General features: G+C 55.1%; 1 protein-coding gene across 1 annotated transcript in view; it reads left to right on the top strand.

Annotated features, from left to right (window-relative positions):
* STK10 (serine/threonine kinase 10) overlaps positions 1 to 21,609 on the top strand; it is a 76,507-nt gene that overhangs the window by 34,393 nt on the left and 20,505 nt on the right. Inside the window, exons 3-9 of the mRNA XM_070414406.1 lie at positions 5,093 to 5,141; positions 6,381 to 6,530; positions 12,809 to 12,881; positions 13,762 to 13,956; positions 14,456 to 14,537; positions 17,006 to 17,140; positions 18,833 to 19,372. Of these exons, the coding sequence (XP_070270507.1) occupies positions 5,093 to 5,141; positions 6,381 to 6,530; positions 12,809 to 12,881; positions 13,762 to 13,956; positions 14,456 to 14,537; positions 17,006 to 17,140; positions 18,833 to 19,372 (1,224 nt within the window). The remainder of the gene's footprint in view (positions 1 to 5,092; positions 5,142 to 6,380; positions 6,531 to 12,808; positions 12,882 to 13,761; positions 13,957 to 14,455; positions 14,538 to 17,005; positions 17,141 to 18,832; positions 19,373 to 21,609) is intronic.

Here is a 21,609-nt window from a genome sequence, read left to right on the forward strand (position 1 = left end):
AGGAGTCCTCTTCTGCCCGCCACACTGTGCTGTGTTAGCGGGAGAGGGATGTGCCCGGGCCAGGCCTCTTGCTCCTCTGTGAATTCCTATCCAGCGGTGGTTCTCAAAGTGTGGTCCGGGGACCAGCAGCAGCACCCCCGGGTCATTTGTTAGAAACACAGATTTGTGGGCAACACCCCAGACCCCCCATAGCAGAAACTCTGGGGTGGGACCCGTCTTCGTGTGTTTGTTTTTAATTTAATATATTTGTTGATTTCAGAGAGGAAGGGAGAGGAAGAGAGAGAAACATCAATGATGAGACAGAATTATTGATAGGCTGCCTCCTGCATGCCCCACATGGGGGGATCGAGCCTGCAACCTGGGCAGGTGCCCTGACTGGGAATCGAATTGTGACCTCCGGGTTCATAGGTCGACGCTCGACCACTGAGCCACGTGGTGGTTCTGATGCCGTGCAGTGTTTTCAGCGGGTCCCACCAGAGATTCCTGGGAAATCGCCCTTGCCCCGCGGGGTGGCGTCCTTGGCCTCCTCTCGTTGCCCAGTTCAGCCTCAGTACCTCCTGCCAAATGCGCGATTGGATACTTTCCGTGACAAGTAACAGAGAAGTGTCAGCTCAGACCAACTTGAACAACAGGAGACATTCACTGGCTTGGGTGTCCTAATTGAAAGGTCCGGAGGGAGGTCAGGTTTGAGGGGGAGTTGGAGCGGGGCTGTCACCCCTGATTCTCTCTGCCCTGCTCTTTGTATCAGCTGCCTTCACACTGGCTTCCCTCGTGGTGCCAGGCGGCTGCCTGCACCCATCAGGGCCATGTGCTTCCTAATCTGCTCCAGAGCGAGACCTCACGGCATCCCACAACGTCAAGCAGAACTCACGAGCTCCGCCCTGGCTGGTTGGCTCAGTGGATAGAGCATCAGCCTACAGACTGAGGGGTCCTGGGTTCGATTCTGGTTAGGGCACATGCCTGGGTTGTGAGCTCGATCCCTAGTGAGGGCGCGTGCAGGAGGCAGCCGATCGATGATTCTCTCTCATCATTGATGTTTCTATCTATCTCCCTCCCTCTCTGAAATCAATAAAAATATATTTAAACAAACAAAAAAAAAACAAACCAAAAACCTCACCAGCTTTGCTGTGATCAGACCGGCCCGGAACCAGCCATCAGGGCAAAGGCAGAGCGTCCCCCTGATGGGGGTGAGGTGTGTCCCACCTGCTCTCATGGCTGTTTCAGGAAGGGAAAGGTTTGCTGTTTGCCCCTAATCCACCGTCCCCTGCTTTCCCAGCTTCCAGAGTTAACACATCCGGGGGTGTCCCTGAAGCAGAAACCTGAGTGCAGCACCCCTTGTTAAAACCCTTCGGTGCCTCTCCCCAGACACACACACAGGGCTCGTAGGGTACAGTTCATGCCTTGGGATGTTCCAGTTCCAGTCCACCTTTGCAGCCTGCTCTCTTCCCATCCTTCCAACCTCGTGGAACACTTCCCCCTCCCCCTGCTCCCTTCCCCTTTTCCCCTTCCCCAGGCTTCCAGGCGGCCAGCCTCTGCACTTGTTGTGTTCTGCCTGGAATGTGGCTGTCTTTCTTCACCTGGTAAATTTGCCCTTCAGAAACCAGCCTGGATGTCTCCTCCTCTGGGAAGCCCTCCAGGGTCGCTCCAGGTCTGGTTACCACTTCAACCATAGGCTTCTGTGAAATGTATCACCACGTGCCTGTACGTGCCTGTACTGCTCGCCTCTGTGTCGGCCTCTGCCTGTGGCCTTGGGGCAGGGACCTGTCTGAATTGTCCTAGGTCCCCAGTCCCCAGGCTTGTCACACACTAGCAGCCCAGATAGTGTTTGTTGATTGAATACTACTTTTATGGCCCCTGGTAGGCCCTGAGTGATAGTTGTCCATGGGTTGGACTGATCACAAGCCTCCCTTCTCCAGGTCCCGAGAAAACCCCGAGCCACAGCTGCTTGCCGCCCTCTTGAGGGAGCAGGAAGGACCAGCCTCCGTGGGGTGGAGGAGTTGGTCCTTGGTCCCATTGGAGTTGGGGCTTGCGGAGGGAGGGCTCGGAGGCCTGAGCTTGCACCCAGGTACCCTGGATCCCCGGAGCCTCCTTTCATCCCAGGACGCAGTGGGCACAGGCACCCCCGCCCTCAGATGAATATGTACATCTGCAGCCTGGAGTTATGTTAGGCCAGTTCTTTCCAGTAGAAAAAAAAGTTTATTTCTAATATAAAATTTTATTTTTTTAAAATATACTTTTTATTGATTTCAGAGAGGAAGGGATAGGGAGAGAGAATCATTGTTCGGCTGCCTCCTGCACGCCCCCTACTGAGGATGGAGCCCGCAACCCGGGCATGTGCCCTTGACCGGAATTGAACCCAGGACCCTCCAGTCCACAGGCTGACACTCCATCCACTAAGCCATACTGGCCAGGGCTCTAATATAAAATTTTATGTTCATTGACTAAAATGTGGAGAATACAAGTACAGACCCCTTGCAGTCCTCCCCTGGGTATTGATGTATGTGCTTTCTCTCTCTTTTCTCAGCATGCATATTTAGTAACTTCCCAAGGCATGAAGATGACTATTTTATTTATAATTACTTATTGCGGTTATTGTTTCGATAATCAAATCCCCTGCATTTCTGGGAGTCCCCTGCAGCCCTCGCCCTGAGGAGCTGGAGGTAGGTGTTGAGACCCATGTGATGGGCCCTGGCCAGTGGCTCAGTTGGTTGAGCATCGTCCTGTGCACTGAAGGGGCTGCTGGTCAAATTTTTTTTTTTTCTTCATCACTACAAAAGGCATGAAGCCTTGAAGCATTTAAAACTAACAGGAGGAAAGAAAAACACTTTCCAAAAAAGAAGGAAAAGCTAACCACTTTGCTGGGCAATGTTTACGAAAAGGTTGACCCACGCCCTGATTAAAGGTGGGGACTGCTGTGTCAGAGAGAGCTTCCAGCTTCGTCCGAGCGGGTGAGGGGCAGTGATTTCCTAAAAGCATTGTGTCGCGGTCCACACACAAGTTGTGAAATAGCGTGGGTTCAGGCCTGGCGTACAGCCCAGAGTTGGTGCCTTTATTTATGGGAATAAAACTGAAGCGAAGCTCAGAGCGTCCCAGCAGCCAAGGCGCAAAAGTAAAAGAAGAAAAGGGAAGCAGCAGGGGTCACGGAGCTCAAGATCTGCAGAAGAGGAAGGGAACCAGGCTGGTGGGAAGCTGGCTTTCCTGGTGCGCACTCGGGAGGAGGTCGTGGGCTGGGGTGAGGGTGGGTCGTGGGCGGGGGTGAGGGCGTGGTGAGCGGGAACTTCCCCTGACCAGGCGGGAACCAGTGGGTTTGGCCCCTGATCCCACGGACTCTTGTAATAACTGGGTGTGTTGATAAGCTAGTTCTCAGAGAGCGTGTTTTTGTAGGAAGCTAAGGAACATCGTCCACGTGTGACAAGTGTGGCGCTTTCTGGTGACCCCGATTGCTAGAGGTTTAACAAGTACATGCTAGTTGGTGTGTTGTTTACTTGACTGTCTTGATGCTGTTGGAGATAGAGGTGGTGAGGAAGTTAGCTTGGGGAGAGGCTGTGGCTGACCCAACCAGGGGCACATTGCCAGCACGTGGGCCGTCTACAGCCCTTTCCTTTTTGACTGCACCCAGTCAGACTCGGGAGCTGTCGGCCCTTCTGACCGCCCCTGGGGCCGTGTGTCTGCCTCGGGGTTGGAGGGACTTCCCTACCAGCAGGGGCCAGGAGCCGAAGGAGGGGAGAGATTCTGGAGCATCTTGTAGTTTGTGTCACTGTTGCGGCCAGAGTCAGTCCCTGTTCGGGCGCCATATGTTGCGGCCAAAGGTAAACTGAGTGGGTGGGGGCGGTGAAAGGATTAAGGAAAGACAGATAAGAGAATGAAAGCTGGGTCTCGGTGGGACGCTGGTCTCTGAGGAGACAGCACCCCACCGAGACCCGGAGCAGCGTCCCACCGAGACCCAGCTTTCATTCTCTTATCTGTCTTTCCTTAATCCTTTCACCCCCCCCCCCCTCAGTTTACCTTTGGCCGCAACATGTCACTTTCCACCCTTCCCACCCACCTGAATCTGCGCTTCAAGCAAAAAGAGAAAGCATGTTTGCACATAGGACTCAGAGGGAGTGGGAGTGAAGATGGGAGGAGACCAGAGGGGGAGCCTGTGTGGGTACTCAGGGCACTTTTTACTCTAATTGCCTTTTCCGTCCCCTGCACTGGGCTGGGAGCCCCTGAGGGCCTGGGTCTCGTGGTTCTCCTAGGGCCTGCTCCCAGGGGTGTGTGTTGAATGAATGATGTGTAAGTGAATGAGTGAATGAAGGAATGAATGAGTGAGTGAATTAATGAATGAGTGAGTGAATGTGCGTGATTGAGTGAATTGATGAATGAGTGAGTAAATGAGTGAATGAGTGAATTAATGAATGAATGAGTGAGTGAATGAATGAGTGAGTGAACGAATGATTGAGCGAGTGAGTGATTGAATGAGTGAGTAAATGAGTGAGTGAGTGAATGAATGAATGAGTGAGTGAGTGAGTTATTGAGTGAGTGAGTGAGTGAGTGAGTGAAGGAATGCTTGCCTGAGTGACCTGAGGGTTAGAAAACCTGCTTTTCAGTCTGGGACCTGCCACTGACAATCTGTGTCCTTGGTCATCACACCTGCTTTCTGGGCCTTGGTTTCTCCCTGAGCCGCCCCTCCAGGCCCGAGGCAGCCGGAGCCCCAGGCTCTGGGAGATGAAGAGGCCGAGAGCCAGGTGCTGGGACTCGGGGGACGTGGACAGCTTGCATGTGGGCTGAGGTGTCCTCTGATACCTGCTGTCATGCACAGAAATGGGGCAGCTGGGAGGCGGGGAAGCGTGAGCCCCACAGGCTGAGGGGGACGGGAGGGTGTGGGCTCGGCTGGACCTGGGGTGCCCATGGCAACCCGGCCTTTCTTTTTCTGACAAATGAGGTGCCCCAGCAGCTCCTCTGGGTGTTGGAGCCTCCTGTGAGGGTTTGGGGTGGGGGTGGGGGTGGTACAGACGGCACAGTCCCTGGGGCAGGAGGAGAGGCGGGAGCTGGGATCCCCCATCTCGTCAGCTGCGCCCTGCTCATCCTTGCCTTGCTGTGTTCTCTGCAGATCATGATCGAGTTCTGTCCAGGGGGAGCTGTGGATGCCATCATGCTGGGTGAGTCTTCCTTGGTCCAGGGTGTGGGGGGGCGGCTCTGTCTAGGGCAGGCGTCCTTCACACCCACCCCAGTGATTCCCCGGACCTGTGAGCCCCGCCCGCTCTGTCCCCTTTTGGAGGCAGGGGTTAGGGTCATGGAGAGAAACAGGACTCTGGTGGGAAGACTGACCCATTCTGCTCACTCGCCCCCTTGAGCCTTCTCGGCCACAAGACAGATGCGACGATGCCTTGGCCCAGCCCCACAGCACTCTTAGGAGGTGACGAGGAGATACCTGAGGGAAGTTCTTTGAAAAGTGGGGCTCCCCCCCCCCCCATTTTGTAAAAGCTGAATAGGGATGTTGTCTTTTTTTAAAAATTAAAATTAAAAAAATTTTTCTTACATAAGGATATGCTTTTTATTGATTTAGAGAGAGAAAAGGGGGGAGAGAAAGGGGAGGAGGGAGAGAAACATCAATGTGTGAGAGAAATATTGATTAGTTGCCTTCCGTATGCTCTCCATACCTGCCCCAACCGACCGGGGATCAAACCTGCAATCCAGGCGTGTATGTGCCCTGCCTGGGAATCGAACCCTCCACTTTTCAGTGTACGGGATGACACTCCAACCCGGTTGTCAAGTCTCTCTCTCTCTCTCTCTCTCTTTTTTTATAATCCTCACTTGAGACTATTTTTCCATTTTTTTTAGAGAGAGAATGGAAGGGAGGGAGGGAGAGGGGAGAAAGAGAGAGAGAAACATCAGTGTGAAAGAGACACATTTATTGGTTGGCCTCCTACACTCGCCCAGATTGGGGCCAAGGATCGAACCTGTAAACCCAGGTATGTGACCTTGACCAGGAGTGGAACCCACGAGCCTTCAGTGCGTGGGACGACACTCTAACCACTGAGCACACCAGCCAGGGCTGTTGTCAAGTCTTGATGTCCCTAACAAGCTTGGGCAATAACAAAAAAATACAGTAGTAATCACCGCTGTTTTGTGACAATGGTGTGACCTTGAGCAAGTGACCTGACCTCTCGGAGCCTCAGTTTCCTCATCTGTAGAATGGGGAGATAATTGTGCCCGCGCCATAAGGCTACTGTGAGGAGGGCACAGGTAACAAGGGAGGTGCTTAGGGGTGAGCCTGGCACACAGTCACTGCTCGGCGGTGTTGACGGTGTTTGATTTCGTGCACCTGCTGTGGGCCTGACCTTGAGTTGCCCGCAGCGAGCGCTTGCTGAATTGACAGTAGATCTCTCTGTTTCCAGAGCTGGACCGAGGCCTCACCGAGCCCCAGATTCAGGTCGTTTGCCGCCAGATGCTAGAAGCCCTCCACTTCCTGCACGGCAAGAAGATCATCCATCGGGACCTGAAGGCCGGCAACGTGCTGATGACCCTGGAGGGCGACATCCGGCTGGGTAAGGGCGGCTGCCGGGCGGAGTGGGGGGCCGAGCCCCACGGCCTCGGCCTGAGGGTGTCGGCCTGGCCTCTGCGGGCAGGAGGGGCGAGCGTGGGAGCCTCGCTGCCACTGCCACCAGGATGTGACAGCCCTCCTCACCTGCTCTGGACCCCTGGGCACCTGCAGTTCCCGTGGGCTCTCGGTTGATGGTGATTTTGTCCCCCGGGGACGTCTGTGGTTGTCACAACCAGGGGGGGGACACTGGCACCTGGTGTGTAGAGGTGGGGACACTCAGCATTCAGAGCACACAGGACGGCCCTCGGCCCCTCCAGATGAAGAGCGGCCCTGCCCCAAGGCCTGCAGTTGGGGGTGGTGGGGGGCTGGTTTCGCCCTTTGCTGTTGCATCCAGTCGCGAGAATTCTAGAGAGTGACAGGTGAAGGCCAGCTCTGCATCCCTCCCAGAGAGAAAGGAGTGCATCAGGCACACGTGTCTCAGCCTTGTTTGTTTATATCTTTTCTCTCACTGGGTTTTTTATTGTCGATAGTATTACAGCTATCTCCCATTTCCCCCCCTTTTACCTCCCTCGTCTCAGCCCCTAGTCACCCCCCAGACCTCCACCACCTTATTGCCCGTGTCCATGGGCAGTATATGTGAGTATGTAAGTTCCTTCCTTATCTCTTCTCGTCCCCCCAACCCCGCATCGAGGTATGTCCGCCTTTTCCAGGCCTCCCTGCTTCGGGTCTTATTTTTGTTGGTCAGTTCATTCTGTTCATTAGATTCCACAAATAAGTGAGATCATGTGATATTTATCTTTCTCCAGATTGGCTTATTTCACTTGTCATAATATTAAATTACATAAATAATGTAAATATAAATAATTTAAATAATGTAAATAAATACATCTGAGCCGTGGGTAGCAAACTCCTAACTGTTTTATCTCCACCAGATTATGGAGACTTTATGATCAGTTAAACGTTTGAGTTTTTTATAAGCAGTACTAGAGGCCCAGTGCACGAATTCGCGCATGGTTGGGGTCCGGCTGGCCCACCCCTGTTGGGGCTGATGGGGGCCAGGCTGGCCAGGGGGAGGGACCATGGGAGGTTGGCCGGCTGGCCCCACCCCCGATCGGGCCTGTTGGCCGGCCGTAGTGCGTGACATAGGGACCAGTCATTCTGGTTGTTCTGGTCTCTTGGCTTTTATATATATAGATTGCCTTGTTAATCAGGGGGAAAATGTCTGTGTAAGTGAGTATAGAGATAGAGTTTGGAATGGGTGGGCCCACAGAGAAGGAAGAGCTGGTTACAAGTTCCTCAGTCCCTAACTTCAGTTTTCTCATCTGTAAATTGGGTATAATAATTTTCCCTGCCCACAGGGTCCTAGATAGGATTGATATGCATAGGAGTATATATGCAGATGTATGCAAATGACACACCAAGGCAGATATAAATAAGATGCATGAATCTCTTTGCATGGTGCTACACACCAGTAAGGTCTCAATAAATACTAGCTTTTATTAGATAAATATGTATTTTTTTAGAAGAATTTTTATTTATTTATTTTTTAAAATATATTTTATTGATTTTTTACAGAGAGGAAGGGAAAGGGATAGAGAGTTAGAAACATCGATGAGAGAGAAACATCGATCAGCTGCCTCCTGCACACCCCCCACTGGGGATGTGCCCGCAACCAAGGTACATGCCCTTGACCGGAATTGAACCTGGGACCCTTCAGTCTGCAGGCCAACGCTCTATCCGCTGAGCCAAACCAGTTAGGGCAGATAAATATGTATTTTTTTAAAAGTTGGGATTGTAGTGCCTATATAGTTTTTCAGTCTGATTTTTTTTTTCTAATTGAATGATATCAGGACGTTTTCTCCTTACACCGTAAATATTTCTCAGAAACACGGTTAATGTTTTCCTTGCATTCGGTCACATGCGTGAACCGTGATTTACCTATGGAGCCCCTCAGGTTGGATTTGTAGGTTTCTCCTTCCCTGGTTTCCTCTAACAGAGGCGGCGAGGAACACGTCTGCTGGGGTCTGAGTCTTTGTGCGAACACCTTTAGGAGTTCTCAGGAGCGAATGTGGGCTTTGGGCGGCGTTTCAGGCTTTTGTTCAAACCTGGGCCGGGTGCCCTGCACACTGGTGGTTCCCGTCCCTCCCCCTCCCCACCCCTCCCGGATGGAGAAGTTCTTTCACCACATCCTGGCCCGCTCCCACTGGGTTTTAAAAAAACAAAAAAACAAAAGTAAAGACCCAAAAACTCCAAAATCTTTGCCATATGCACGCCAGCTTTTGAAACCATAAAAGCGATGTGTACTCTTTATTAAAGAGCCCGGCCAGTGTGGCTCAGTGGTTGAGAACTCGTGAACCAGGAGGTCCCTGGTCAGGACACATGCCCGGGTTGCAGGCTCGATCCCCAGTAGGGGGCGTGCAGGAGGCAGCTGATCAACGATGTTTCTCTCTCATCAATGTTTATTTATCCCTCTTCCTTCCTCGTTCTCTAAAAATCAATAAAAACACATTAAAAAGAAAAAAGTATAAAAAAAGAATAAAAGTTCATGAAGTAAAAACGTAAGGCCTCTCGGTGCACTGCCCACACCCACTCTCACTCCGGGGAGGGAGTCACTAGGGAGTGTTCGGTGCAGCCTCCAGACCCGTTTCCGGGTGTGTGGGCCCTGGGCACATACAACACGCGTGTGCCGTTCCTGAGGGCCCTTCTGGAAGCGTGCTGTCCATTGTGACGTGCGCTGCTCGGGCAGCAGCTTGTTACGGAGAAACGCCCAGTTAGTATGTGTGGTCATGGCCTTATTCTTCTTCAGGGCTGCGTACTACTCCCCGGTCTGGGGAAACCACAGTTTATCTTACTGTTTGTTCCCCAACCGGGTCCAGCAGCGACTGAGTTTACTTTCGGTTCTCACTCTCTTGAATATTGCTTCGTCTTATAAATCTGGTTTTGAGGATCTGTTTCTAGAAATAGAATTGCTGTCGAATATGCTTCTTAAGCCCCATGTGGCCATGTTTTCCTGAAGGTTCGAGAGTAAAGGCGTTCTAGCCCCGTCTGTGTTCCCTAACCCTGGCGTGCGGCACGGGCCAGCTTCGGACAGAGCAGGAGTCACTGGCCTCGTTCTTTTTTACAATATATTTTTATGGATTTCGGGGGGAAGGGATAGGGAGAGAGAGATAGAAACATCAGTGATGAGAGAGAATCGTGGATCGCAGGGAATCGAACCGTGATCTCCTGGTTCATAGGTCAACGCTCAGTGGCTGAGTCACGCTGGCCAGCGGCCGGGCTGGTCTCTTCCTATGGAAACGTTAGTGATGAAGCGAGTCCCTACCTTCCCGCTGCCCTGTCTCTGATGCTTGTTTCCAAATGGGAGGAGGAGGCGGTTTTAGGCAGAAGAGAAACCCCCTTGAATTGTCGGAGGGCAGCCACCCACCCATCAGAGAGCAAATTGCATTCAGGGCGCAGACAGCTGGGGCCACCCTGGCTGCGGAAGGGCCCCCCCCCCCCCCCCCCCCCCCGATCGGGCCCATCTTATGGGACCAAAGGGGAAGGAGCAGCTACCCAAGAGCCAGTGGCACTCCTCTCGGGCTCTGGGGACCAAGTGGGTGTCACTGCGAGAGCTGGTGGTTTCTGCTTTTTTGTCCCTTCTTTGGAAGGGACCGGCAGGGCGGGGGGGGGGGGGGGGGGCGTGTGAGTGGGTGGTGAGGGGACAGCTCCTCCAGGGAGCCTCAGTGGGTCTGCGAGAAAGATTTCCCGGGATGACGTGCCATCCGTTGTGGTGTTTGCAGGGGAGCTGGGCCCGGGTGCACCCAGCGGGAAGGTGAGCCTCTGCCCTTTCCTACCCAGGAGCCCAGAGGGGCGGTGACGCCCCGGGGCCACAGGGCGGGGAGCAGCAGCGCTGGGTCCTCACCTGGGTTTGTACCTCCCTCTCAGGCCAGACTGTCCCTGCCAGGGTCAAGGGTCGTCATCAGCTGAGCCACTGCTGTCTGAGCAGCTGGGGTCAGAGACCAGCTCTCCTAACCTCGGCCTTGCCCCAGCCTACAAATCTCAGGCCCTGGCTCGGGGCCGGAGCCGAGTGCTTTCCCGCGTCATTTAATCCTCCCGACAACGTTCCACGGTGTCGTGTCACCATCCCCGTCACAGGCCGGGAAACTGAGGGTCGGGTTTGGGAATTGCCCTGCTCCCTGCCTGCTCCCCCCGTATCTGCTGCCCCGGGAAACACAGGAGCCAAGACGGGAGCCCCGCTTCCTGGCGCTCAGGCCCACTCGGCTGTGCTGCCCCCTGGTTTGCAGTCGTGGGGATTGAATTCAGCGCTGTCACCTGCTGGGGTTCGGGGCTGCTCATTCTGAGACTCAGGCGGAGGCCCCAGGAGTGGCTGCGGTTGTAACAACTTGTGACAAAGCTAAGCTGACCATTGCCCGCTCTCTCAGGGTGTTGCTTCCTCCTGAGTTTATTTTTTAATCAAGATGAAACTATGCCCCAAAGTCCAGGGCGCTGGGAAGATTCCCTGGCGGCACTGGATTCTCCTTGGTGCACTGGTGGCGCTGGGTGTGGGGCTTAAAGAGAAACGGTTTGCCCTGCTGGTAGCTCAGTTGGTTAGGGCATCTGCCCAGTGCACCAAGGTTTCACGTTCCATCCCTGGTCAGGGCACAAACAAGAACCAACCAGTGACTGCGTAATCGATGTTCCTCTCTTTCTCTCTCTTTCTAAATCAATAAAAAACAAAGCAAGAGGGTAAGCTATATTCATTTTTTGTTATTCCTGAAAGTCATACATGCTCACCCTAGCAAATGTGAGGAATTCAGAAAGTCAGAAGAAACCTGTCTGGTCTCACCGCCCAGACAACCCTGTACAGTTTGGTTACGTCTCCACGTCAGGTCAACGTACATTCTTGCCCTTTTTGGGAGATGGGCATAGTCACCTGTGCATCTCCCCTTTCCCACCTAGCTTATAAGCATAGACATAAAATATCTTCATATTGTTAAGTATTAAAGTATTTACATAGTAAATGTTAATATTAAATACATCGTAAGTGTTTAATATTGATCTGTATTAATATGCATAATTTAGTATCAAAGTATGGAATAAAATACTTAAATACTAATTTTAAAGACTATAAAACACTCCATCATATGAGGTTTATAATACTTTTCTTAACCTGTCTGATTGTTTACCGTTTACCTTACCTTACCTCTCCTAATTTCTCCATTTATGCATGCGCGTGTGTAAGAGAGAGAGAGAGAGAGAGAGAGAGAGAGAGAGGGAGAGAGCATCTTAAATCCTTGTGGAAAACACAGGGTGTGTTATGTAGTGTATGTGAAACATTTAAAATTACTCCCTTGCCCTAACCAGTTTGGTTCAATGGATAGAGCGTCGGCCTGCGGACTGAAGGGTCCCGGGTTCGATTCTGGTCAAGGGCATGTACCTTGGTTGCGGGCACATCCCCAGTCGGGGGTGTGCAGGAGGCAGCTGATCGATGTTTCTCTCTCATCGGTGTTTCTGATTCTCTATCCCTCTTCCTTCCTCTCTGTAAAAATCAATAAAATATATTTTTAAAAAAATAAAAATAAAATAAAATTATTCCCTAAGCTTGCTTAGTGACAGTACCGTAGCCGTTGGGGTGTACCCAAGGTGCGATCATCGCTAATTAAAACTGCTCCATGAAAGCTAAGCAGTTATGCTTGCTTTTAATTTGTCTGTAACAGTAGCACTTTGGTGAACATCGGTGTGCACAGTTTTTGTTTTATGTAGGATGATTTTATTAGGGTAGATGTCATGATTTGGAATTACTGGCTTAGAGAGTCTGGGTATTTTGAAGATTCTTGTGATTTGTTGTCAAACTGCTTTTCTAGAAGAAGGCTCTTCAGTTATTCTCTCATTAGCAAGTAGGAAGTTCGTGTCTCAGTACATCCTGACAGCAGATGCATTTTTTAAAATATATTTTATTGTTTTTTTACAGAGAGGAAGGGAGAGGGATAGAGAGTTAGAAACATTGATGAGAGAGAAACATCGATCAGCTGCCTCCTGCACACCCCCTACTGGGAATGTGCCCTCAATCAAGGTACATGCCCTTGACCGGAATCGAATCTGGAACCCTTGAGTCCGCAGCCCGATGCTCTATCCACTGAGCCAAACCTGTTAGGGCAGCAGATGCATTTTTAATGATCACTAGTTTGCGAGGTAGAAGTTGGCATTTGGTGGCTGATCTGGAGCGGGTGTCTCCGAAACCACACCCAGGCTGTGGGTGGGGAATGTGTGCCGAATACTCTATCTGAGGTTTGTGTCTTGCAGCTGACTTTGGTGTGTCTGCCAAGAATCTGAAAACTCTGCAGAAACGAGATTCCTTCATCGGAACGCCTTACTGGTGAGTCAGGTGGCTTCTGGAGAGGGAATGGTGGACACAGTGTGAAGCCTCAGACTCCCCAAGGTGACCTCTGGCTGGTGACCTCAGGACAGGAGGTCTGAGCCCGGTCCCCTCCACATCCCTGTGCCTCAGTTTGCTGATCTATAAAACCGGACACATAATAGCACCCACTTAGGGAGTAATTGTGAGGGTTAAATGGGCTGGTGCACGGAGGACATGCTCCATGAACAGCACTGTAACTGGAATTCCCCCCAAAATGGTTCAGTTCGTGCTTAGCTCAGCAAGTAGCGATTGAGGGCCCGGGCTGAGGCTGGAGGTGAATGACCCAGCTCAGTTCCTGCCCCCGTGTGAAGTCTCCCTGGACTCCTCTAGTCCGTGGCGTTTCCTGCTTTTCCAAAACTATCCCTTTGGGGAAAAAACCCACAGCTAACTACTCTCTGTTTTTCATGTGCATTAATTCCCATTGTGGAGTTCGGTTCCTTCTTGCTTATTACTCACCCTTTTATTCTCTCTCTCTGCCCTTTCATTCCTCTTCCTCCTTCTGTCTCCTGTCCCTTCTCTCCCGGCCTATTGTATTCTCTCCACTGCCCTTCCTGTCCTGTCTTTTCTGGGCCCCTTCCCCTCTGCCCCCACCCCCCCTACCCAGGACTGTGTTCTGGATTGTGGCTGCCACCTTGTGGCAGGCATCGGGAACTGCAGCAGGCCGTGGCCCGGAGCCGCTTGGAGGGCGTCTTTCTGTATGAAGACATCTCAGCAAGACAGTGGGATGGACAGTGATGCAAACTGTGACTCGGGAAGTGCTGGCCCTTGACCGCGAGTCCCCGAGAAGCGCCGGCGGAGGCCAGGTGCTTAGCCCTCTGTTGTCGCTTGGTTGGTTCAGGATGGCCCCTGAGGTGGTGATGTGCGAGACCATGAAGGACACCCCGTACGACTACAAAGCCGACATCTGGTCCCTGGGCATCACTCTCATCGAGATGGCCCAGATCGAGCCCCCGCACCATGAGCTCAACCCCATGCGGGTCCTGCTCAAGATCGCCAAGTCGGACCCCCCCACGCTGCTCACCCCTTCCAAGTGGTAAGGAGCAGGGGTGTTGCTGGAGGGCGGGTGGCCGGGAGCGGGGCTGCGGGGTGGGGGGAGGTGAGGGCCTGGGCCCCTCGGCCCCCCTGGCCTCTTGCTTCCCTCTGTGCTCTCCCCACGGGCGCGCCGTCCAAGCAGACTGTGACTCAGGGACTCGGGTCCCACGGTGGGAGGAAGAGCCCAGGCGAGCCCAGCAGCCACTGGGCACGACCTCGGGCCAGGGTCTGGGGCTCGGGCTTGAACCCGAGCACGGCTGTGCCTGAGGCAAGTCCCCGCGCCTCTGATTTCCACGTCCCGTTGGCACAGTGATGTCCGTGACGACAGGTCATCGCGCCGGCCCCGCCACCTCCGCCTGTCAGCCCGTGAAGGCGCCCTTTGTGCCTTGGCGGGCGTGTGTGGGAAGCACAGACTCTGGGAGTGGAGCCTGACACAGGGAGTTGGCGGCTCTGAGCTGACTGCGGCCCCCCCCCCCCCCCCCCGCCCCCCCATCCCCCAGGTCTGCGGAGTTCCGAGACTTCCTGAAGACGGCGCTGGACAAGAACCCGGAGACGCGGCCCAGCGCCGCGCAGCTGCTGGAGGTGAGGCTCCTCTCCGGGCGGCCGCCCGCCGCCTGGCCTTCCTTGGGAGGTGGACGGCAGAGATCGGCCATGACCTGGGGGCCGATGCCTTCCTCACCCAGCCCAGGTGGCCGCGTGCACACCACTCACTCATCGACCCACGCTCCTGGGCGCCTCCTAAACGCCGGCTCCAGTGCAGGGAGGGCGGCCGGGAAGGGGGCCCCCAGCCCGGTCCTCACAGATCTGGTGTCCTGTGGGGGCGCCGGGCGGACGAGCAGAGATGGGCACTGGGCAGGGGAGACGAAGGCTCTGGAGAAAACAGCACGGGCGGTGGCGGCCGGAGGGGTGGCGCTCCTGCAGAGGGAGGACACAGAGGGCTTTCTGTGTGAGCAACACCCAGAGGCGGCGAGGGCCAGGCCAGCGCGGAGGCCAAGGTCAGGGGTGAGCACGCGTGGCATGAGCCGGGAAGAGCCAGGAGGCCTGGCGGGGAGCCGGGTGAGCGCAGGGGATTGGAGATGAGAGTGGAGTGGTGTGTCCGCCCTGGATTCGATGGTTCCCAAGAGGACACGCAGGACTCCGGCCGCGTGCTCACCACCGTGACCTGTTAGAGCAGCGGGAGGCGGAGAGAAGGCGCGAGGGCAGCACCAGGCTCAGGCTGTCGGTCACACGGACACACTTAGGTCCCAGCGCCGAGCTGGGACAGGCGGAAATGCCCGCGCCCCTCTGGGAGGGCAGCACCATGACAGTGTGTGGGCCGGAGTGGGAAGTCCTGGTTCACATCCCTCCCTGCTGTGCCTCCCGGGGCGAGTGGCTTGCCCTCTCTGACTTGGTTCTTGCTCTGAGGTGGGGATGACAGCAATGTCCCCTTTGCAAGGTGGCTGTGAGGATTAAGCGAGAAGGTTCTAGAAAGAGCGTAGCCTCACGATGAAGCACTAGGCTCGTGGGTGTTTGACGTGTTGAGGAGAATTACTAACCAAATGGAGAGAGACCCGGTGGGACGGTGGGGCCTGTCTGCTGGAGGGCCCGGCTGTCCCCGCAGGTCCCTGTGTGTATTTGACCAGAGGCCTCCTTTCCTGGCCCTGTGGGGTCAGGTGGGGCAGTGCTGGGAGGAGGCGGGCGGTCCAGCCAGAGGGGTGGGGGGGCGGGCCTGTGTCACAGGAGCTCCCGGCCGCTGGAGGCCAATTGTTTCCTGTGAGCCGGCACCTCCTGGCCTGCACCTCCGGCCTCCAGGACGTTCCTCTGGGAAGGGACAGCTGTCCTCCGTCCCCGCCTGGCAGACGCGGAGCCCTGACCGGAGCCGGGAATTTCCGTTCCGCGGCTGGAAAATGTCCTGCCAGAGGGACTCGGCGGGAGACAGAAAGGCCGCAGGAGAAACGAGCGATCGCTGAGATACAGAAGACACGTCAGAGCTTAGCTTAGCGTAGGCCGCCGGGGGCTCGTAGCCTCTTCCCGAGCGGGGGCAGGTGGGGCACATCCCCTGCCCCCAGGTGAGGACGCTCAGGTGCAGGCAGGCTTGGGGGGGTCACCTGGCTGGGAGACACAGGTAGGTCCATATCGTGGCTTCCCGGCGCCCCCCGCAGAGCTGGCGGTGCCCCCCACCCCCCCCCCACCCCCCCGCCCTCCAGCCCGCCCGCCTCGGGACTGAACGTCTGCTGAGGCCCCAACAGCTTCGGTGTTTTGCAAGGCCTGTGAGAGACGTGACATTTCTGTGAGCGGCGGAGGGGAATGCACACACTGCCACACACGTCTGCAGACACACGTGTCCACCGCAGACACGTGCCAGTGTGTTCTCGGCAGCTTTACTCGCAGGCACCCCAAACAGGAAGCAACACACATGTCCGTCCGCCGCGGAACGAGTGCATGAACGAGCTGACATAGTCACGCATTCAAAACACGGCACAGGGTTACGAAAGGGACAGTTCGCCAGTGCACACGACAAGGAGGGACCCGAGTTTCGGCCACAGGGGGTGGCGTACTGGCGGACTCTGTTCATGTGACGCTGAAGAGCAGGCGGGCAGGACACCTCTGAGCTGGGCAGGGGGGTCTGGTGTTCACTGCCGGGGGGACAGGGACCTTTTCCAGGTGAGGGGAGAGTTCTGTCTGGGGTGGTGGTCACTCCAGGTCTTAGGTATGTGAAAAATACGGGGAATATTGGCGATTTGTGAACCTAGCCCCCCTTTTTAAAAGAAAATAAACAATGTGCAAACAGACTGCTCCCCAAGTTGCTTCAGCTCCTGCTTCATCGCGTTATCTTTTTAATGGCCATGACCTCCCGGTGGGTTTGGTAGCATCGTCTCTACAGCAGAGGTGAGGTGTCTGCAGCCCAGAGAGGGTAAGTGACACGCTCCGTGTCACAGCCGGTGATGGGCAGAGTCGGGATTTGCCCTCTTTCCGCCACACACAGGACTTTCTGAGCTTCCTCTGGGTCTCCCTCTGCCTGCCCTCCTCGCCCAGCCCAGGTGGGCTAATCCCGTGTCCTGTCCCCGCAGCATCCCTTCGTCAGCGGCGTCACCAGTAACAAGGCTCTGCGGGAGCTGGTGGCCGAGGCCAAGGCCGAGGTGATGGAGGAGATTGAAGACGGCCGGGAGGAGGGGGAGGAGGAGGACTCCGTGGATGCCACCTTGGTAAGGCCCGGAAGAATGGGTGCTGGGGAGGGACAGGCCCCCCGCAGGCCTTGGCTCCTGTGAGGGGGGCGCCCAGAGGAGCAGGAAGGATTCCTTTCTGTGTCTCCACAGCTTGGAGGTCACAGGCTCCCATGCCACAGGTTAAGCTGGCACATGGGCCAGGGCGTGTGGGCGGATCCCGTCAATTTTCAGGGAAGACCAGGAGCCTAGATTTCCACGAGATCCCAATTTGTAAAAGGTGGCTGCTGCTCTTTCTTCCCAGCCTTTCCCGTGGTGGCTCACACCCACAGCGAGCCTGTCTTGAGTGCCCTGTGTGGGGATCGGGTACAGGCTGCACGTGGTCAGAGGCGACAGGCCCCGCCTGGCTTCCCCGAGTGCCCAGGGTACCTGTGTCTGGGCACGGTGGTAACCTACCTGCAGTGTCAGCACGTGGCTGGACTTAAATGGAAAGGAAAGCTAATTTAAATACTAAAACCATGTGAGCCAGTGAACATGCCTGTGGGCGGGGCCCTGTCCTCCGTTGATGGATGGCAGGTCTAGTCGGCTGGGGAGGATGTTCATTCCCCAGTACAGATAGCGCCTTGGACCTCGTGAGGCAGGAGCTGGGCGTTGGTGTGGGAGGACAGGATCAGATCTGAGCTCTGAGCCCTTGCTCTGGGTGCTGAAGAAGTTGGGTTAGAGTTGCTTCTGGAAGCTTCCATGTGCAAGGTCAAAACAACGGTTGTCAGAGCCCAACGGAATTGTGAGTGCATCGATATCAAGTCTAAAAACAGGCAGACCGACCGACAGCAGTTAGAGACTGAAGTCAGGACACTGATTATGTCAAGGGTTTCTCTGGGGCGGGGCATGGTTCCACTCCTGACCTGGATGGTGGCTACGTGGTGCTCACTTTCTGCATTAGGCTGAACATTTAGGTTTTATTTAGATAAGTGAGTGTTCTGTTTCTTAACAGCAAAATTTCCAATACTTTCCACCCCCCAAAAGTTCCAAAAATGAAACAAAACTTGAGTGGCTGGCCCGGCCAGTGTAGCTCAGTGGTTGAGCGTCAACCCATGAACCAAGAGGTCACAGGTTTGATTCCCAGTCAGGGCACATGCCTGGGTTGGGGGCTTGACCCCCAGTTGGGGGCGTGCAAGAGGCAGCCAATCAATGATTCTCATTGATGTTTCTAGCCCTCTCTCCCTCTCTCTTCCTCTCTGAAATCAAAAGAAAAAAATAAGTTAGTGGCTGGTAGGTGGAATCTAGTCTTGGGTAAGTTTATTTTGGATCTTATGCAATTTAAAAAAAGCCTTTAACTAGTTGCCATCTGAAAATCAGGAGCTGTCATGTGAAAGTCCAGATTCTGGCTTGTCCTGAAAAATTTGGAAGGTCTGGCCAGAGGGGACCCGTTTTCCCACACTGTCACACTGGCTGGAGCTGAGTAGCCGCTGGCCACAGTTGACTGCACTCCTAGGAAGAGTAACAGGCATTAAACTAAGATTAGAGACAATCAGGAGACTCCTGTTCCTCAAAACAAGTGGTCCTGTGGCTGCTGGTTAGGCAGTGGGGAGTGGTGAGGACTGTGGCTTGCCGGAAGTGATACCTACTCATCTCCTCGGCCTGGGCCCGCGTCACCCTGTCGGCGTCTGTGTTTCTGGCTGTTGCCTTGTACAGACAGCGGCGTGGCCTTGACTGTCTTTTCTTTTCCTCTAGCCCCTAGGGGACCACACTCGCACCTCTTCCGAGGTGAGTCAGGTGAGCCTCGATGCCAACAAGCCTCTCCAGGAGCCACCTGTCACTCCAGTGCCACCCAGCCAGCCTCAGGACCAGGAGAACGGGCCCAGCCTGCCCTCTGGGGACAGTTCCCTCCAAACCACCAAGCCCCCGGATGTGGCCGCTGGGAATGAGAATGGCCTCGCGGTGCCCGTGCCTCTCCGCAAGTCCCGGCCCGTGTCGATGGGCGCCAGAATTCAGGTGCCTGAGGAGAAGCAGGGGGCTGACCAGGCTGGGGACCTCAGTCCCACCGCCGACCGGCCCCGGAAGACAAGCCAGAGCCGTCCCGTCAGCAGCGCCCTGGAGACGCTGGGCAGCGAGAAGCTGGCCAACGGCAGCCTGGAGCTCCCCGCCCCGGCCTCTCCTTCCAAGAGGGACTTGGACTGTGGCAGCCTGTCCACCTCCGAGAGCATGGACTACAGCACCTCCCTGTCGGCTGACCTGTCCCTGAACAGAGAGACGGGCTCTCTGTCCATCAAGGTAACGCCCCGTGTGGCGCACAGGCTGGGAGCAGGATGTTCGGCTCCGTTTGGGTTTCTGAAAGCATCTGGTGGCTGCCTTTCGTTTCTAAGTGGCTCACAAGGATTGCTCTTTTCTTTTTTAAAAAGATTTTTTTATTGCCCGGCTGGCGTGGCTCAGTGGGTGAGCGTCAACCTAGGAACCAGGCGTTCACAGTTTGATTCCGGTCAGGGCACGTGCCTGGGTTGCGGGCTCGATCCTCAGTGTGGGGCGTGCAGGAAGCAGCCGATCGATGATTCTCTCTCGTCACTGATGTTTTTCTGTCTCTCTCCCTGGAATGGGGCTTTTAGTTCGACTCAGTTTAATCTTCAAAATATCCGAGTTCATCTGGGATTTAGTCATAGCAAACAGTTCCTTTGGGTTTAAGTTTCAGTTTGGTTTCCATTTAAATTGGGTTTGGTTAGAGGCCCTGGTGAAATCGGGGCGAGGGTTCTAGAAGTGGAAGATCCCTTGTTTGTGGTGGCTGTGGAGTCAGTGAAAGGGAGTGAGCTCAGGCTGTCTCCCAGCTCAGTGGCCTTCCTGGGAGGAACCCTGTGAACGACAGGACCGCTGTGCCTGAGGGCCTGGCACTGCAAAGTGCTTTCAAAAACAACATAAAACGAAGGAGGCCCCTTCATCCATGTGCAGATGAGCAAACGGAGGCTCAGGTGGGCGCTGGGGGCTGGGGAGACCCACGCTCTGGGCTCTGAGCCCCGCATGCCGTTCTGCCTTCCCGTTGGGGCCGTGGCCTCGTGCTTGTCCTCCGGTGGCCGGAGGGCTGGCGGCTCCGACAGATCTCGGGATGCTCTCGCCCTCACTGTCACCGCCGGTCACTTCCTTGCCTGGGCCACACTGAGGGTCCCCCTCCAACCAAGGCTGAGGTTAGGGAAGTTCCTGTATCTTTTTGGTTTTTCCTTTCATTGTTTACTTGGTGAAAACACAGAGTAGAAAGTCAGAACTCCTTGCCAACGGGAAGGGACTGAAGCAGCCACTGCACATGGCTCTGCGGCAGGAAGGAGGCGCAGTGCTGAGGCCGCCAGGACAAGGGCAGGCAGCAGCTCCGATGGGTCACGGCCTCGGGCCCATCCTAGGACAGGAGCCTGTCGCTCCTCCTCTTCAAGCAGCGGTTCTCAACCGGTGGGTCGCGACCCCCTTGAGGGTCGAACAACCCTTTCACCGGGGTCGCCTAAGACCTTCAGAAAACACACATATAATTACATACTGTTTTTGTGATTAATCACTATGCTTTAATTATGTTCAATTTGTAACAATGAAATTGGGGGTCACCACAACATGAGGAACTGTATTAAAGGGTCGCGGCATTAGGAAGGTTGAGAACCACTGTTAAAGAGACTGAAGGAGTGGAGAAGAGCCATCCCCCAGAGGAGGGGCCCGCCCCTTCCCGAGGTCACTGCGATCACTTCCCGCTGGCTGGTGGCAGGGAGTCAGGGGAGCGGCTGTTCTGATGAATCCACCGGGGCTGCCTTGCCTCAGACGGGGGGCCCTGTGACCATCGTGAATTGAGTCCTAGGACACGTGAGCTGGACACTGCGGGGAGAGGGGTCGGGATGGCTGTTCAGTGTGATGATGTCCAGAGCCCCTGCGTCCCGACAGCAGGAGCCGGGTCCGAGCGACCGAGGGCACCGGGACTGACTGAGGGGAACACCGGGCCCTCCGCTCCCCCTCTGGGCTGGGGGCCCCAGGGCAGGTGGAAAGGCAGGGCGGGGCACAGCAGGAGGGCGGAAGCCAGCTGAGAGGTTAGAGAGGGAGCGACCTTGCGGACTCCAGTGCAGGCGCAGGGCGGCATCGGACTCGAACTGGCCGAGGGCCGTGAACAGCTCCCGGAGTCTGGGCGGTGCTCTGCCAGCCTGAGGAATGCTGGTTATTCACAGGAAAAGATAAAGATTATGAATAATCTCCTGGTGCCTCCAGATGGGTGTGGCCCAGTGGAGTTCAGGTCAGATCAGGCTTGGCTGCCAAATCCCTTAGGAACGTGGTTTTCCGGGCTCTGGTTTTGGCGTTGTGAACACCAGACTGTGGCCTGCAAACACCAAGTGCTGCACAGTTGCCAAGAGCCGGCGCGGTGCACAGCCCCGTGTTTTCTCACTGAACCACCTGGGAGGCAAGCACTGCTTTTCTCCTCCGACAAGACCAGGAAGCTGAGGCTGACGGGACAAGGGACCTGCCCAGGGTCATAGGGCCAGTAGGTGGTAGAGGAC

This window comes from Myotis yumanensis, unplaced genomic scaffold (genome assembly GCF_028538775.1).
Source record: "Myotis yumanensis isolate MYYU_CA2020_CCGP unplaced genomic scaffold, mMyoYum1.0.hap1 SCAF_5, whole genome shotgun sequence".
In the NCBI taxonomy this organism is placed as follows: Eukaryota; Metazoa; Chordata; class Mammalia; order Chiroptera; family Vespertilionidae; genus Myotis; species Myotis yumanensis.